Source organism: Galeopterus variegatus, unplaced genomic scaffold (assembly GCF_000696425.1).
Source record: "Galeopterus variegatus unplaced genomic scaffold, G_variegatus-3.0.2 Scaffold582, whole genome shotgun sequence".
In the NCBI taxonomy this organism is placed as follows: Eukaryota; Metazoa; Chordata; class Mammalia; order Dermoptera; family Cynocephalidae; genus Galeopterus; species Galeopterus variegatus.
The window spans coordinates 553,882-571,680 of record NW_007726693.1 but is presented as its reverse complement, the minus strand read 5'-3'; the positions used below and the strand labels follow the sequence as shown (position 1 = coordinate 571,680).

Sequence of the window (17,799 nt, the reverse complement as noted above, 5' to 3'; positions counted from 1 at the left end):
GTCTTCAAAGGCAATTTTTTAAACTTTTTGTTGTTTATTGCCTACCTATTTCTTATATCACGTGCTTTCTCAGTGGAGGCAGCTTTTCCCCCAAGAGGGCCAAAATTGGTTCTTGGGAGTCAACAAAATCTTACCTTTTTGTGTGTATAAATCACAGATACACACGGGGCACACAAGCAGATATATAGTATATCTGTGGTGGTAAATTTTCGTGGAGGGCATCCTGGGTAGGGGCAATAATGGAAGTTTGACGTGATACATCAGGTCATATCACTGGTCCTTTCTCCCTCTTCTACACTTTGCCCATCTCCTCAACTTGCCTTTGGTTACCCTGAATGGTTCTGCTTATATTTTCCAGACCTGTTTAAAGTTCTTTTCCTGGTCTCCCCGGTTTTGCTCCAGCCGATCTCCCCTCGCACCTGATCCATCGGGGCCTCACGCTGATCCTCCCACATGGTCATCCAGTGATCTGTCTCTTCCTCGCCCCCCACCCATCTCTTCTTTCAGCTCTGCCTCTATTGGGAGTGAAGTGCAGTTTCTCCCTCTGGGTTCTTCAGGGCAACCTTGTCATCATCCTCGTGTGGGAACACTCATTGCATGCAGTAAACCAAGGAGCAGGGTTGGGGGATATTCCATCCAACCGAAGCTGTGCTATGTTTTAGGATGTGAGGAGATTGAATTCAGCCAGCTCATCTTCAAAGAAGACTTTCTCAACGACAGATACTTCGGGGACCGCCTGCGCGGGCAGATTGCCACGGAGGAGCTGCACTTCGGAGAAGGGGTCCACCGCAAAGCCTTCCGCAGCAAAGTGATGCGGGGCCTCATGCCCGTCTTCCAGCCTGGCCACGCCTGTGTGCTCAAGGTACACAATGCCATCGCCCATGGGACCAGAAACAACGATGAGCTCATTCAAAGGAACTACAAACTGGCTGCCCAGGTGGGTCCGTCTGCCCAAAAGGTATCACTTCAGGTATGGGAGAGACCCATGATAACATGTGATGAAAATATCACACTGAGAATTGATAGGAGTGTCTCCAAAAGGGTGTTTTTCTTCTTTCTGGGTGCAGTGATAGGGCACCCCTGGATTAAGGCTGAATGCTGGCAATCACTTCTCATTCTCAGGAGGAGTGTCTCGGTCTCAGGCCGGCCAGTTGGGATCCAGCCAATGCCTGGAGACACCTCACCAGTTCTGACCTGGGATGTGATTATTTCTGTCCATGGGAAGTCCCATGAGATACCTGGGGGGTTGAATCTACTTGGACACAGGGTGATATGGAAAGAGGCGTTCTAAGCTCCACCATATGCCAGGATCCCCAAGGACAGATGAAATTGGCACTAGTTTCTGGAGTGTTTTGTTTTGGTTTGTTTTTTGGAGAGAGAGGAGGGTGAAGTGTATTCAGAAAAGTCTGTATTTGTCTTGTTTCCTGCCTTCTTAAGTTTGGTTCAACGTCATCTTATAAACTATGAAGAGATTGACCCAAGTCTCCGGCTGAGTTCCCACCTCTCTATGCTATTGAGTCATAGACACTTGAGGTGAGGCGGAGAGAAGAGAGCATTAACTTGCCCCCACCTTGATCCATGTGTGAGGGCACTTCAAAAAGTTCATGGAAAGATTTGCATTATCTTTTAATTCTATTTTTCCATGAACTTTTTCCATGAAGTGCCCTTGTATTTCAGTCATGATACCAGTACTGGCTAAGCTGCCAGGAGAGTTGGGTCTAGCTCTTTCACAAACTATGTGCCCTTCTTATTTTTTCCCATTAAATTAATAGGTTAAACTTAGATGAATCTCTCAGATACTGTCAAACATTAACCATCCATGATTCTCAGGTGTGGCAATGTCACGTGGGACTCTTCTCCGAGTATAGGAGTTTGCCAATTGCTTTCTTTTCTCCTCTGAATCCACCCCTCTTCTTTCTTTCCTTTCACTGAGTATTCCTTCTATCTAAAGTATGACCCAGTCATGGAAAATCCCCCAGCATCCAGACTCCCACGCAGAAAGGCCCCACAGAGTAGGAAGCAGAATCCACTTTGCTTTTCCTAAGCCAGAAATCTTGTCAAGGTGTTTATTATTTACTACTCAAATTACACCTTTGGAAAGGAATTGCAATGGGAGATGTCACAGGAAGCCCAGCAGGGCCCGAGCACTACCTAACATCATGTGAGGGGCAGTCCCCTTAGTGTAGGGGTGGACTTCAGCCATGCTGGTTCTAGAAATTTTATAGCTCAGGGACAGCTGACCTCAAAGACCTCTTGACCTTCAACTGGATAGTTCCTTCATGTCTCAGAGCTCCTCTGTAAGTGGCCAACTCTAGGTTGCAATAATTGTTGCCTCTGTGACCCCAGCCAGGGGATTTGGGAATCCATTGCCTTAACCTATATTGGGAAATCTACTGAATAGTCTTTCTGGGCAAGACTCTGTCTGAATTTCTTCTAATCACCTGAATTTCCCATGTGTTTGGGTGATACAGGAATGCTATGTTCAAAATACAGCCAGATACTATGCCAAGATCTATGCTGCTGAAGCACAGCCTCTGGAAGGCTTTGGAGAAGTGCCAGAGTAAGTGCGTTTACCCTGTCTGTGTTACCACCCCTGACTTGCTGAGGACTGGGAGGGCCTGGAGGGATGAGAGGGTGAGAAGGACCAGCAGGACAAGCATTTCGCTTAGTCTCTCAGTCTGTAGTCTCTATGAGGGATCATGTGGCCACTATCCTGTTTCTGGCTGGGTCTCCAGAGGCTTACAGAGAGATACTTGATAAATATTCTTTAAATTTGTGTATGTATATATGGATAGTTGAATGATTGACTAGATGGACTGACGGATGAATGAATGGATTAATTCATTCAATAAATGAAACTACCACGTTAAATAGAAAAAGAAACGGTATCTACTCTCATGGATATTACATAGTCTAAACAATAAGCAAATACAAGAGAACAAGAAAACATCGCAAAACAATTAGTCCTATGATAAAAATAAGATACAGCGATGCATCAGGGAAGAGTGGACTGGGTGATCAGAAACACAGTACCCGCTTCCTAGAATCCTACAGAAATAAATTGCACAGACTACTTTTATCCACTCATTGCCTAAATATTTATTGGCCCAAGCAAATTTGGGGGGAGTCTGGAGCTTGTGCTGGCCATTCTGTTTATCTGGTTGAGATCATATTTGCATGCTTAAGTGGAAAGAGAAAGCGCTGTACCAGTGCACGATGGAAATTTCAGACAGAGCAGCCATTTATATATCAGTAAAAATAACAAGAAGAAAGAAGGAAGGAATTCTTGTCTATATCGTCTCTGTTAACTCACAAAGTGGGGAAAATACTTTCCCTGAGGCAGTATGATGGGCATATCATGGATAAGGTTTAATACTTTCTGCTCTTTGTCAATAAATGCTTAACATACTTATTTCTCAGCAACTTCAAGAAAATTAATGTAATGCAAAGAAAACCCACTTAAATTGCTTTTCTGTCACCTGGACAGAGTTAAGGATTTGTGTTGTAAGAACTCGCCCATTCTTTTTCTTAAGTCCCCCCCTCTTCCCAGTCTCTGTCCTCTTCAGTCCTTCCTCAAGGAAGGGAAGATTGAGCCCACTCATCAGTCCCACCACATACACAACCCCAGTGCACTGCGGCGAGGACAGACCCGAGTTTCATATGGCTTGACTCTAACACTATTTGGGACCCTTTATGAGGAAAAGAACACCAAACTATGAAAGACCAGAGTGATCTCTAAGTTTGGGTCTGGCCACCAAGTTGTTCAGGATTGTCCTGTATGTTTACCTTTAAAGATCCTGGCTTAAAACCATTTTTGAGGCATCTTCATTGAAGGGCTCTTGTGGGACTTTTACAAAGAAGATCGACACCAACCATCACACCCCCGTCGAGTTTAAGGCAGGGACAAATGAGCTGTTCATCTAAACTTGAGATGCCTGTTAGACATCACATGGAGACAGTGAGTAGACCCAGGGAAATGTGAGTCCGGAACAACCAGGAGAGGTCTGGACTGGAGATAGAAGTGTGGAAGTGGTCTGCATATGAGGGGTGTTTAAAGCAAGGAGGTCACTAGGGAGGGTGTGCAGAGAGAGAAGAGCTGTCCCAGGACATGTCAGAGTCCAAAGGTTGCGGAGATGAGGAGGAACCAGGAGAGGAAACAGAGAAGAGGTAGCCAGAGAAGCAGAGGAAAACCAAGAGGAAGTGGGCTGCTGGAAGCCACGGGAAGGTGTTTGAGAAAGAAGTGAGAGATCAGCTATGTCCAGAGCTGCTGAGAGCTAGCAAGGCAAGGGCTGAGAGAAGCCATTAGACAGAGCAACATGTTGGTTGTGATGCCATTGGCAGAAGCTTCGTTAGAGAGAAAGCCCCTGCGGGAGGTGCAGGAGAAAATGGGAGGGAAGGGGTCTGAAACGGTGAGTCCACAGCGGATTTGAGTTTTGATGCAAACTGTGAGCCAGTAGCTGGAGTGGGCTGAGGGTCATCATGCTGTGTACAGTTATTACAGCACACTGCTGTGCTCTTGGGAGTGGCTCTGCAGAGGGAGCTATCGATGGGGGGACAGTGGGGAACAAGCGCTGGAGCAGTACCTTGAGTAGTGAGGGGAGCTCGGATCCAGAGCACGAGTAGAGAGGTGGGTCAGGTAGGAGCAGGGACGGCTCGTCACAGTGCAGGGAGGGAGCATGTGGACATGGACCTCGGAAGATGGGGACAGATGGCGGGGGCAGCTTTTAGACGTTCTTTTCTGATTGCTTCAGTTTTCACAATAAACAGGAAGCTAAGAGTGAGCTTGGGGAAGGAGATGCGGGTGATCGGAGGACAGAGAAGCAGGTATGAAATAATCATCGAGGATGATCTAACAGTGAATGCATTAATGCTGACACATACACCCGGGGTCTGATCAACTCTCCACTTCCCGCAGCCTTCATTATTGCGTAGCCTCCCTGTGGGCTGCCTGCTTCTGCGCTTGCCCCCCACAGCCTGGTCTCTACACAGTGACAGTGATCCTTGTAACACAGGGGTCTGAGCATGTCCCTCCCTTGCCCCAAACCCTCCAATGGCCTCTCCTCCAACTCAGTACAAAGTTTTCCACACGGCCTACCGGGTCCCCGAGGCCTGGCCTCCTGCTCCCTCTCTGCCCTCGCTCGCCTCCTGCCCCTCTCCCCCCTGCTCACTGCTCTCCAGCCACACAGGGCCCTTGCCACTCCTTGAACCTGCCATGGAGCCTTTTCCACTTGCTGTTCCTTCTGCCTGGGATGCTCTTGCCGTAGATATCCTCATGGTCCCCCCACCCCTCACCCACTTCCTACAGGTCTCTGCTCAAATGTTCTTTATTAATTAGCAAAGACTTCTCTGACCCCGCTAAATAAAATAGCAGCCCCTTCTCCACCCCTGTGCTACCAAACTCCTTTCCATGGCTTTATTTTTCCACCTAGCACTTAGCAACATACAGTTACTTGTTTGTTGTCTGTCTCCTTCATTTAAATGTAAGATCCATGGTATCAGAGTCTTTGTTTTCTTTACTGCTGTTTTGTGGAAAGCACCTGAAAGAGCATCTGACACGTAGAGGCTACTGAGTCAATATTTGTTGACTGAACAAATGGAAGGAAAGAAGGATCAACAGATGGATGGGTAAATAGAAAGAAGGAAAGATGGATGGATGGATAGATGGATAGATGAAAGGCAGGAAGCCTGGCTGGATGGATGGATTACGACCAATGGGTCATTAAGATATGACTACAATGAATATATTCATTGCTACATAAGCAATTAGACTCCATCCCAGGAAAGGATTTCTAACCAACTCTAAAAACAGGTAAAAGCCAGAAACATGTACTCTTACTCATTGAGTAATCATTGGAGGGATTTTTAGTCTAAATCTAATGGAACTAGGAGATTGATTCTACAGCTCCCTGTTGCTCCAGGTGAGGATAGAAAGCACCAGTAGCGTTTCTTCCCATCTGAGAACTTGATGTGTGCCTCTGTTCTCTTCCTTGCCAGGATCATTCCTATTTTTCTTATCCATCGGCCTGAGAACAACATCCCTTATGCAACAGTGGAGGAGGAGCTGATTGGAGAATTTGTGAAGTATTCCATCAGGGACGGGAAGGAAATAAACTTCCTGAGAAGAGAATCAGAGGCTGGACAGAAATGTTGTACCTTCCAGCACTGGGTGTACCAGAAAACAAGTGGCTGCCTCCTGGTCACGGACATGCAGGGTGAGGGGAGCAGCTTGGCCCGGGCTGCAGGGACGCTGTGGGCCTGCGGTGTTCCTGGGACAGGATGGGGAGAGGGTGGGTGGGGAGGGGAGGTGGCAGTCTGCTGGGTGCCTTTAAACACCTTTACCTGCAGAAGGGGTTACTAATGTCTCATCAGAAACAAGACTTGACAAAGGAGCCTGAAATGACCAGCCAAGTGGAGTAATAATGTTCATGTTAATAATTTATGCCAATAATGCCTTCCTGTTACAACGGGTTACCAGAGATTAGCTTTATTGTTATATATTCAGTGGGTACAAACTCGGAAGTATATATGAAAATCCAGATGTAGCAAAAGATAAATTAAGATGTAGTATTTGGGCCAGCCAGTTAGCTCAGGTAGTTAGAGCGTGGTGCTGATAACACCAAGGTCCAGGGTTCGATCCCTGTACTTCCAGCCACCAAAAAAAAAAGATGTAGGATTTTGTTCTCAATAGGTGAAAGGGTCTTTAGAATGCTTTGGACTTTAAGCTCCCCTGGTGAATTTACAGTATTTTTCAACTTATACACAAATTTTTAGGAATACCATTTCCTGTATGAAGACGGAATGTCATAATTAGGGTATCCCCAGAGAAAGACCAGAGACGACAAGTATCTGAGTACAAATCTGTAGCTTATTTGGGAGGGAATCCCAGGAAACACTAGTAGGGGAGTGGGGAAGTGGGACCCAGGAAGGGAAGGCCAATAGGTTTGTTGTTACGCAGCCAGTTTCTGCTGTGGGCAACTGGTACTCACTCTGCTGGGAGCCTGGGGAGAACACACTTCTCAGAATCATCCCGTCTCAGGAGCGAGGGGGCAGGGATGTTTGCACACCAGCTACCATTGCCATGAGTGGCAAGCTGCTCCTGGTGGGGCATTAACTCCCTTGCACTCGCCATCTGCCACATGGGCAAGCCAGGCTGGTCAAGACACGATCAGAGGAAGTTCTCAAGACAAGAAATGCTGGTGGTGGCACCTGGAGGTGGAGCCAGGTGCACAGAAGTGGCCAGGGTGAGGGCAATGGGTGGGGCACCAACAGCTTCTGTCGCAGGGGTTTCCCTATTCCTTTTTCTTCCCAAATAATAATGCTGTTAAGAAAAACCTGAACTACACTATTGTAGGCCTGCTAAATATCAGACCGTCCTATTCAAGGATCCCCAGCTAGCTCTAGCTGGAGCAGGGTGGTGAGCAAGACCCCTCTGGGTTCTGTTCCCTGCACCGACACTTCCTGGCTGTTAGATTTGGGCATATTACTTAACCTCTCTTTGCCTCAGTACTTTCCACATGGGGTAGTCGTGAGGATTAAATGAGAGAGTAAAACATTTACCCCAACACTGTCATATAATAAATGTTCCTACTTTTTAACTCCCTGTTTTGAAATAATTATAAACTCACAAGAATTTGCAAAAACATACAGAGAATTCCCTACGTACAGTTCACCAGCTTCACCTACATAACTACAGAATGTGATCAAAGCCAGGAGATAGACATTGGCACCATATAACTACGTAAACTGCAGACCTTCCTTAGACTTCACCAGTTTTTGTATGCACTCATTTTTTTCTATTATTTTTTATTTAATCTTCATCATAACCCTGCAAAGAAGATATTGTGATCCCCATTTGTCAGATAAGAAAACTGAGGCTTGGAGACAATGATTTAATTGCCTGCTGTCACTCAGTAGTAAGTAGAAGGGTCCTAGACTCCAGCCCACATTTTATGACTCTGAATCCTAAGCTCTTTCCACTAAACCACAAATTAACAAACTTGCAGGAGATTTGCTTCTGACCTTTGCAAGTGTCTCCTGATGTTAGAAAGCTCCAGTGTGCGCACCATCCCTCCCACTCCCGAGCCCTTGGAGGGACACCAGGCAGGCCAACTGGGAAGTGCATCAGTCTTTCACATGGGCCCATCTGTACGCTTAAGGCAGCATCTCTGCTCTCTCTAAAGAGACGTTGCTGCCACACACACACACACACACACACACAAATGTGGTCTTTACAGACAGCTACTTATTCTATTTAGACTCCAGCTGTGCAATTGATGCTGTCCCCTGTCTTTCCTCCTGCAGAGTTAATTTTGCATTACACATCGTTCTTCCACCGAAAAGCAACACCCTAGAGCTTCATGCACTGCTAGTTTCACTCCCAGGCACTAGTAAACGACTGTAGTGGAACGTTACATCTCTTGGTAAATGATGTGTGCAGTTTAATGTGTTGGCACGGTGTTTTACAACAGTGTTTATTTCCTCTCTGCTGCTGGGAAAATTTTTTCTTGTCATCGTCATTGTAGCATGAGATGGCACATTCATTTCCTAAGCAATCCCCACTTTTTATGATGATACAGAGACACTGGAATTAGGATGAAACAACCAACCAGCCCAAATTCAACTATCACTTTCTTGACGTCTTAAAAGTTCTCCTCTCCCTGGCTGCATTCGTTTATTTATAGGATAGTGCCAGGTCCTGTAGGTTTCTGGGGTAAAAGGCAAGATGTGATTTGGACCTAAGACCTACACACACTGGTGAGTCCACTTGGGTTTCTAAGAAGCTGTCATCCAGAAGACCTGAGAACTCAAATTCTGGAGAGGGGACTCCTGAGGCTGCCGACTTCCTTCCTTCCACCAGAAACAACCTGTAGCTTACTGTTCTCTCCAACTCATTTTGATAGCTGCACACTAGAATTTAGATTATTATCCTCTAGAGACTCTTAATAACCTTGGTTGAATTGCTGGCAAATTATTAAACCAAGAGAGAGACGTTTCCTTTCAAAAATTGCATTCTATTTTTCTAAACTGTAAATGACAGTTGGTAATTTCCCTTGAGAAGCAAGGGAAAGCAATTCCCCAAGTTCAAGGACCTTTTGCCAAATGACTTTGTAAAATCACACTTCTATGCAACTTAGAGCTGTAATTTTTAAATACAACCTTCCATGAAACAAGATGTCCATAGAGGGCTTTTGCAGTTTGGTGTCTTTTTCTTTTTTTTTTGAAAGCATGGCTCCTGTGATAAAAGCTATGTGAAGCATATTTCTACATATGTTTGAGTTGTTAGCAGCTTTGAAAGAATGAGACTGATTAGTTACCAACTGTGAAAGAGGCTTTCAGAATGCTCACTGGTTCCCCCAAATGCCGTGTCTAATTGAGCTCACAGGTGCACTGAAGAACAGCTGGGCTCATTGCTTCTGTCTGACCAGCCAGCCTGAATAACAGCGTGGCCTGTGTTTTTGCCATGCTCCAGGTGGCCCCTGCTGAATCACACATTAACCCTGCAGCATTCCTTTCCCAGGCCTTAGAACACAGCACTCATAGGAGTAAAGAATCATGGAGCATGATTCTTTACTGCCACCAGGCTGCCATCAGATCTCATCCTCAGGGCTGGCTTTGGGGGGATGCTGGTTCCTTCTTCCACAGCCCAGACTGGTTTCTAGGCTGTCAGGCCCCTCCGTGGGCAGGTCACCTGCTGATGGTGGGGAATAGCAGTGCTCACAGCCTGGTCCATGTAGGAGAAGAGTCAAGGGTAAGAGAGAAAGGGTCAAGACCCATGCCTGATGTCCAGCAGGTCCAGACACACTGGATGGAGTGGCACTATGGGTCCCTTGCTCTGTGATAAAAAGTCACTGGATTGTATGGGTGAGGTCATGTCAGAGGTCCACTCAGTTGAGGCAAGTGCCAGAGCCACCAACTTAGGGGGGCAGGAACAAAATTGGTACCTGATTGGGGGGAGGAGATTCTGGAAAGGCCTAGAGGCCATCCCCACGCTGGGCTTCAGGGAGGTGCCGTTACTTCCTGCTAGACCGGGAGCCTTAAGGATGCGGGCTGAGGCTGGGGGCAGAGTGAGAGAGGTTGGCACTTTTCTAGTGCAGAAGGGGCACCAGCTCTTGCCCTGCCTCACGTGGGAAGACGGTAGGATTGTCCATTCTCTTCGAACCCCAGTTCCCTAGCTACTCTCCCCACCACTCCTGCTGGGAAGGCAGGAGTCAAAAGACTCCTGCGTGCTGGGGCTCCGAGCAGGGGAGCCTGCAGCTCTTTGCTGAACTGGAGTGGGAAGCTCAGGTAGCTGTTTTGTGGTTTGGGTTTTGGTAGCCTCATCCCTCCCACTCAAACCTGGTTTAATGGGTAGAGGTTAGGTTAAGTGTTAAAGGGTCAGACCATGGGTTCCGAATGTCGGTGTCCCAGGCCACTGGTTAGAGGTCTACATAGAACTCAGGAGTGTTTGCCTGGGTCTGAAGCTGAGCCAGGACATCTTCAGTCCTGGATGGGAAAACTGTCTTTATGGGAACGGGAAACTGCACATCTGGAGTCTGGCTTTGAACAGAACAAAGGCTGCCTTGAACTTTCTCACTGTTGACAGTGACCTCCCCAGCCCACACCCCCTCCTTCCACTGGGAAGAGTTTCCACTTTCAGTGAGGAATAGGCACCAGACCTAAGCCCAAATCAGAGCATTTCTGGGGACAGCACTCATGGGAAAGTGACAAGCCCCAGCTCCACTCACGGAGTGCTGGCTGCCTCCTCCATTATGGGGCTGGGTGGGCTAGGCTGGCTGAGGACATTTCCAGAGCTGGAAGGCCTTGGGTTGTCTGACCACATGAGGTTGACATGCCTGATCTGTGGCACTGGAGGGCCTGCCTTTGCCATTGTCACCCCAAAGTGGGATGCATGTCCAAAAGGCTGTCAGAGGGCTCTGGTGTTGGAAACCAGCAGAAAAGCACACATTTACACAGGCAGGGAAATAATGACGGGTTGTCACTACCTATTCCCTGGGGATAGATGGCCTGTCCTTTCTGAGGATCCCTGAGTAACACACACTCTGTTTTTGCTCTCTCTTCCTACAGGTGTGGGAATGAAATTAACTGACGTTGGCATAGCAACACTGGGGAAAGGGTGAGTAGGAAAATCGAATGCATATCGTTCAGCGCAGGGCTTCCGAGCGAGCACCTCCCAGCAGACCCTGCTGGGCTGATGTGGGCAAAGTGGATTTCTTGTCCTGACCGTGGATGACAAACATTCTTGGGACAAATTCAGTTCAATTCCCTCACTTTCATAAAGTATTTATGGGCTTTATTCTCGTTGGGAAATACATTTGCTTCTTAACATTGAAACAAACAAGAACTCTTACAAACGCATTTCGAAATTAATTACTAACAGGAGTGCCACGGGGAGAAAAAATGCTAACGTTATTGGGATGTTTCTTAACTGTGAATATTGCATTTTTCTGCATTTAATATCTTCACTATTAAAAGCTTCTCAAAAACACGCATATACATTTTTGCAATTGACTGCCGTGAATTCAATTTATACATTTTAAATTTACTTTCTTCCCCACTAGTACTTTAGGCAGCTCACAGACTCCCATGACAATTACAGGAGCAAGTGGCTGTCACAGAGCTGTGATGAGTTACTTGTTTTTGATGGCTTTAATTTCCTAAGTTAGGGAATTGCTTTCATCAGTGTGAGGCACATCCAGATGATGCGATGATGACATTTTACCAGGGGGATCTTTTTACCAAACTGTCCCTTCTCACTTGTGGTTCTTGGTGGAGATGTCATGTGTGTTGCAGCCACGATGCCTTTGCCTGCTACAGCTCTTCCCACATACTCAGCCCATCCATAAGGAGGAGGAAAAAGGGGGCAAACGACTTTTGGAGGAGATGGCTTCTATTTGAAAATGTACGTGTTGTTATTATTTAGGTATGGTAAGGCCAACAGATCAGAAGACGACTGTCACTGAAAAGATAGTTTGTTACCCACAGTTCCCAAGAGGAGGGTGCATGCCATGCCATGGGGGGCCACCTGAGAAACGTCAGGGTCAATCAGGAGGCAGAGGAAGTGAGGGGAAAACCTGGGCAAGAATTTTTATCAGGGTTTCCTAAGGAAGGCATGGGTGAGACAAGGTAAACAGGTTTAAGATTGGCCAGTCTGAAGTTTTCCAGCAGGCTCTGGGGTGTAGAGACTATCCCCAGAAGTCTGGCACCTGCCCAGGGTGCTTAGGGCAGGCTGAGAGCCTGATGGAGGAGGTGGGGGGGGGTGCGGGCTCTGGACTGGTTGGTTTGCATATGGAAGGTGCTCCAGAAGGCGGGTCATTTATCATATCTAGAAACTGGCTAGTCCTGAGAGGAACAGTCTTTCCAGGGCCAGGAAGACCCCAGATGTCAAAGCATAGAAACACAGAAAATAACATGGCGTGATGAATACAGCTTACTCCCCCGTGGCTGGGAACAACTTATCTATGTGAGCTTTCTGGCTATTTCAGACTATCAGCCTCAGTTATGCTCTAACAAATACACTGGTTTTCAGCTTTAATGAAGGATGGCAGAAAGTAGAGGGATGTAAAGAAAGTGGAAAGAGGACCACTCTTTCTTTTAAACTCCAAATCAATAAGTCTGGTTCACAAATTTCTTGCTGGTTGCACAAAGCTGTTAATTTGGTTTTAGAACCAAGATGCAGTTTGGATATTTTGCCCTGATGTGGCTCATTCTGAAAAACTGCTCAGTGATAATAAAGTTTTATGTTGGAACTATCTCCATGCTTCTCCCCCAGTGCTGCCCAGAGCCCTGACTGTCATAGGCTGCAGGAAAGTTCTTTGGTCATGGCCTTGGGCTTGTGAAGAGAACATTGGGAGTGGTGATGACATAGGGGGAGGTATGGACGGGTGTTTTAGAGAGAGACTTGGCTCAAGTCTTGGCCCTGCCACTCAGTTTTGCTTCTCCTGGTGAGAGCCTTGCTTCCTGGTGTCATGGACATTTGTCTAGCCTACCTGATGAGGAGGGTGACTATACATCCCAGTTTTCCCATAACAGACCACTTTATGCCTGATGTCCCTGCATCCCATCCAGTTTAGCATTTGTCCCGGACAAGTGTCTCCCTTTAGAAGATGAAGTATATGGTGTCCTATTTATGAAGTCCTCTGGACCCCAGAAGGATTTCCCAAGGGGACTTTTTTTTTTTTATAGACTCCATGTTCTCTTTAGGACATTGCAAATTCAGGCATGGCCCAGGTCTGGTTTGAATCCTGGCCTCTCATTGGACCAGCCATGTAACTGTGGGCATGTGACTTTAAGTTCTCTCTTTTTTTTTTTTTTTCCTTTTTGTCTTTTTTTGTGACCGGCAACGGATCGCAATCCTCAGTGTCGCACCTGTACCAGACCGGGACCGGCAATGGGATCACAACCCTCGGTGTTGCTCCCGCACCTCGCTCAGCCAGTGAGCGGCCGGTCTGTATGTGGGATCCGAACCCTCGGCGGGAGCGCTGCCACACTCCCAAGCAGCGCACTGTAGCAGTGAGCCACCGGGCCGGCCCTGACTTCAAGTTCTTAAAGCCCCTGATCTACAGAATGGGCACACTAAGGCTTGCCCTGAGGAGTCCCTCAGTTAATCTGTGGGTCGGTGTGAACTAGATAAATATTAGTTTTCTTTTCCTTCTCATGCCTCAGCCTGACACCATGGTAGCAAATTTCACACAGTTATTTAGAACAACTTTCTACCAAACAAAGCAGAAACCTGCCCAAGAAGCTTCAAAAACTTAGATGGACTTAAGAGCGTGATTAAGACATCTTTTAAAAGCACATCAACAGCTTCCAGGAACCCAGACCAACTGAAAGCTTCAAATGGCGCATTTTTTCTCCTAACTGAAAAAGAAATCCAATCCCTTGGTTTTGTTCTTGGCTTTAATGTGACTTATCTGGCCTGGGGCAGCTGCCCAAGAGCCATTGGAACTGATGTCTGGAGCTCAGTGCGAAACGCTGTCTACAAAGTGTTACTTACCACCTTCCCACGCAACGAGAGGTTAGGGAGGAGGAAGTGGGAGAAGGGAATTCTGAAGCCTTTGAGAACTTTAGAAGGGATATTAGATCATCTTGTCCATTGCTGTTGGGTTTTTTTAAAAGCTTTTTAAAAAAAACTTTATCTTTTAAGCTACGATTCTTTTCAAAAGAAACACATCTTAGAATCCCAGTTTGAAAACTGATAAGAGGGGGAACTTCTCCAGAGAGTAAAGGGTGGCTGAGAAGTCTCTTTAGAGGCTCCTTGGAAACCCTCTGTTCTAAAGTAGAAACCAACGACATGTCCAACCTCCTCACTTAACAGGAGGAAGAGCAGGTACAGGGCCGGGGGCAGCCTGCTTGCAGGCAGGAGTTCGTAAGTACTTACTGCTTGAAGGGGCACAGAGCCAGATGAGTGCCTGGAGGAAAAGGGACAGATCCCCAACCCCGGGAGGTGAGATTGCATTGAAGAAACTCTCCAGTGAAAGCCAAAGCTGCAAAATGGAGCTAGAACAATGGCCACAGACTTGGAAAGGGTTCAGATTCAAAGGTGCTTTTGCATACAGGAAGAGAAGAGTCCAGATGGGAAGCAAACAAGCAGAGGGAGAAAGCAGGGAGAGGGTTGCAGGCTGCAGAGGGGCTTCCAAAGCCAGCAGGAGACAAGACTGAGAAGTAAGGTGCATTAAGCATGTTACATTCTCTTTATTCTTAGTAAGCATTCCGTGCATGCTTAGTTCATCCCTGATGGAGAGATAGATTTGGGAGTTCTATAGAAGGCTGGTGCTTGGCAGCGCTTGGCTGTAGGGAATGGCACCATCATAAGAAGCACTGCTCTGTGTCATTTAAAGAAAATATTCGCTTCTGTTTTAATCTGGGCCATATTTTTGGCTGCTGACGCCCTAGTAATGTAACCTGTTTTGCTGTCTTGTTTAATGAAGACAAAGGTTGTGATACTATTTTGAGAGTAAATAGTTGTTTATAATCTTATCAAAGAAGCCAGGGAACTATCATAACTTAGTCATTTAATTCATCTTCACTTGGTAGTATGATCCTTAAAGCAGAAGTATGTCATATTTCTCCTGGGAATCAGCAATATGAATATGTCTGGAGACGCACCACCTGCACCTCCGTACCCTTAATCTTTTGGCAAAGGTTGAGTACAAAAACTTCAAGTTACATAGAATGGCAAACAGGATTGTTTTGACATCCAATAATCGATTTTCTAGGTAGACCCAGATACTAACTGGATTGTTGAACAAATTTTTGATTTGAAATTGCTCAGCCATTTAGAGTTCTCTGAAGGAGACAATGAAAAATGCCAAATTTTATAACCAGAGATTTGGAAATTTAACCTAATTAACCCCAAACCAATCTAAAGTGATGCGTGCTGGGGAACAGACCTCTCATGCCACCCTGGGCCCTGCAAACCCTCGCCCTTCCCCAGCCAGCGTGAGAGGCGGGGGTTCTGGGGGGGGACGGCGGGATTGCAAATCAGCCACCAGAGGGAACCAGAGCCAATACTTTGCCCTCTGTAGGCTCCAAAAGAAAAAGCCATATTGCTGAATGGAAGGAAAACACAGAGAGGTAGCATGAGCAGACTTCATGCAGTTGGTAAGCACTGGGCTAAAGTAAGACGGATATGAATAGCCGCAAAGGACACTTCCCAGAGTGGCCGCTGGCCAGCACTGCGTCTCTACCCTTGGAAGAGAGGGCGATGAGCCTTAGGACGTGTGGCATGTGTCAGGCATCCCTGACATGGAAGCCAGATTAAGGAGACCCTGGACAGAGTCATGAATGACTTGTTCCCTGAGGAGGGGCAAGTGTGAGGTGACAAGGGCCCACGTTAAGGAGGACACAGGGGACGGTAGGTACCCTGACAAGGCAGACTCTATGGATGCCTGCGTGCCCAGCTCAGGCCCTCCAAGCCACGAAAAAGAGGAAATACTAAAATCAACTCCCACGTTCGGCCACACTGGGTTCCAGAAAAAAGGCTCTGCCTTCAATGCCAAGGGCAGCCCGCTGGGGCACCCTTGTGTGCAACGGGCCGACGGAGGGGACAAAGTCGCCTGGGATGCTGTGCCCAGGCACAAGTCCCAGACACCACGTACCTGGAGAGGAAGGGCCGAGACCAACTGTAGATGGGAAGAAAGGGCATCTCATCTTCGAGGAGCTCACCCCTGGAATAGGCTTGTGTTTGTGTGTGGTGGCTCCAGACAGACTATTTAAAGCAATGCACAAATCTGCCAGGAGGGCAGGAAGCACATGGACCTTGGAACAGAATTTCCTGATGTCCTTTAAGCATCTCACAGCAGGGTCTGTGTCACTGTAGAACACCAAACATTTGTGCTGACTCACCAATGCCCGGCTTCAGAGGGCCAGTCCCACAAGCCTAACGAACCTGAGAAAGGCACTTTTCCTCCCCAAATATCAATTTTCCTGGATTGCCACCATTGTCACCTCCCCCGAAGGCAGCCTGCATCCCATTTCAACCTGAGCAAGCCATTTGGGAGCAGAGCTGATGGGCCCACTGGCTGATTTATTTGGCTGGTCTTTGCCATCAAGGAAATCTGAAAGCCCAGGAGGCAGCAGTGATCATTTTCACAGTTTGGACAAGCTGACGCTACTAGCAATGCTCTTAGTGTGTGTTGGGGGGCCCAAGGGAGTCAGCAGGACGCACCCCCTGCACAGGGTGGGAATAGCATGGCCGTCCCCTGGCCTCTGCCCCAAAGTCTTCCAAAGGACAGTTCTGTTGACCGGAGTTGGGAGCCGTGGGTTCCTTCCACTCCTGACCCTACTCCCTGGTTATCCCCCGGCCCAGTCCTTTCCCAGGACCTGCAGGGCTCACAGATGGGCTCCTCGTCACTTGCCACGACTTCAGAGTCCAGCCTGAACAGGAAGAACATCTAGAGAGAAGCCTGGTAGACTGGAGAACGCTCCTGCAGGACATGCTGGTGGCCAGTAGGAGGGGACAGAGATGAGGAAGGCCCAAGGGGATGGCTGAGAAGGTCAGAGGTCACAGAGAGCCTGAGCCACAGGACTGGGTGAAGACCAGAGTCATCCAGAAAAAAGTTATCCGTGCCTTCAGGAAGGTCTAAGCCAAATGCAGAGGGGGAGCCGGTGACAGGGACTGGAGAGGGAATGTGCTGCTAGGGTGCTGTGGACTCAACAGGTTTGTCAACAGAAGTCAAGAAAAAGTCTAGAAGGTGGCTAGAAAAAGAAGGTGGTGTGCATGTGTGTGTGTCTGTCTGAAGGAAGCCAGACGCCTGTTTGAAGGCAGAGGGAAGGAGCCCACTGAGAGGCAAAGAATGAGGACTGACTGTGGGGTGGTGTTCCAGGGCAGCAGACGCCCTCCCTGAGGATTTCAGAGCTTGTCAATCAGAAGGTCCTGCAGTCAGCGCTGTCCAGCCCGGAACACATCGGAAGGGTGGCCTTGCCCCTGCCCCACCCTTGCCCCTGCCAGGACGGCGGCCGTGCTCCTCTGAACGGTGAAGTCTCAAGAGCCCGCACCTCCTGGGAATGCTCTCGCGCTTCTCCGTGGCCTGCGCTGCCTGCCCCGTGGCCCCACGGGGCCTCCCATCCGCAGGAGAGGTGAGCGGGGCCTTTGGGAATCAGAGCTCTGGGGCGTAGGACAGTGGGGATCTCAGACTGCCCAATTGTCGGGTATCTTCCCTCCAATGTCCCCTCCTCAGCAATCTTTGTCTTCAACTCCAGTGTCAGTTTCAGGTATTTAGGAGAGGACTGTGTGCTTCCTGCACATTCATGGACAGGACTCAGGTGGCCTCAAGAACAGACCCATAGCAGATGAGTGCT

At 47.8% G+C, this 17,799-nt stretch overlaps 1 protein-coding gene across 1 annotated transcript in view; it reads left to right on the top strand.

Annotated features, from left to right (window-relative positions):
- ALPK2 (alpha-kinase 2) overlaps positions 1-17,799 on the top strand; it is a gene marked incomplete at its 5' end in the record, with an annotated part of 44,210 nt that overhangs the window by 17,549 nt on the left and 8,862 nt on the right. Inside the window, 4 exons of the mRNA XM_008570215.1 lie at positions 663-937; positions 2,472-2,560; positions 5,995-6,212; positions 11,065-11,113. Coding sequence (XP_008568437.1) covers positions 663-937; positions 2,472-2,560; positions 5,995-6,212; positions 11,065-11,113 — 631 coding nt within the window. The remainder of the gene's footprint in view (positions 1-662; positions 938-2,471; positions 2,561-5,994; positions 6,213-11,064; positions 11,114-17,799) is intronic.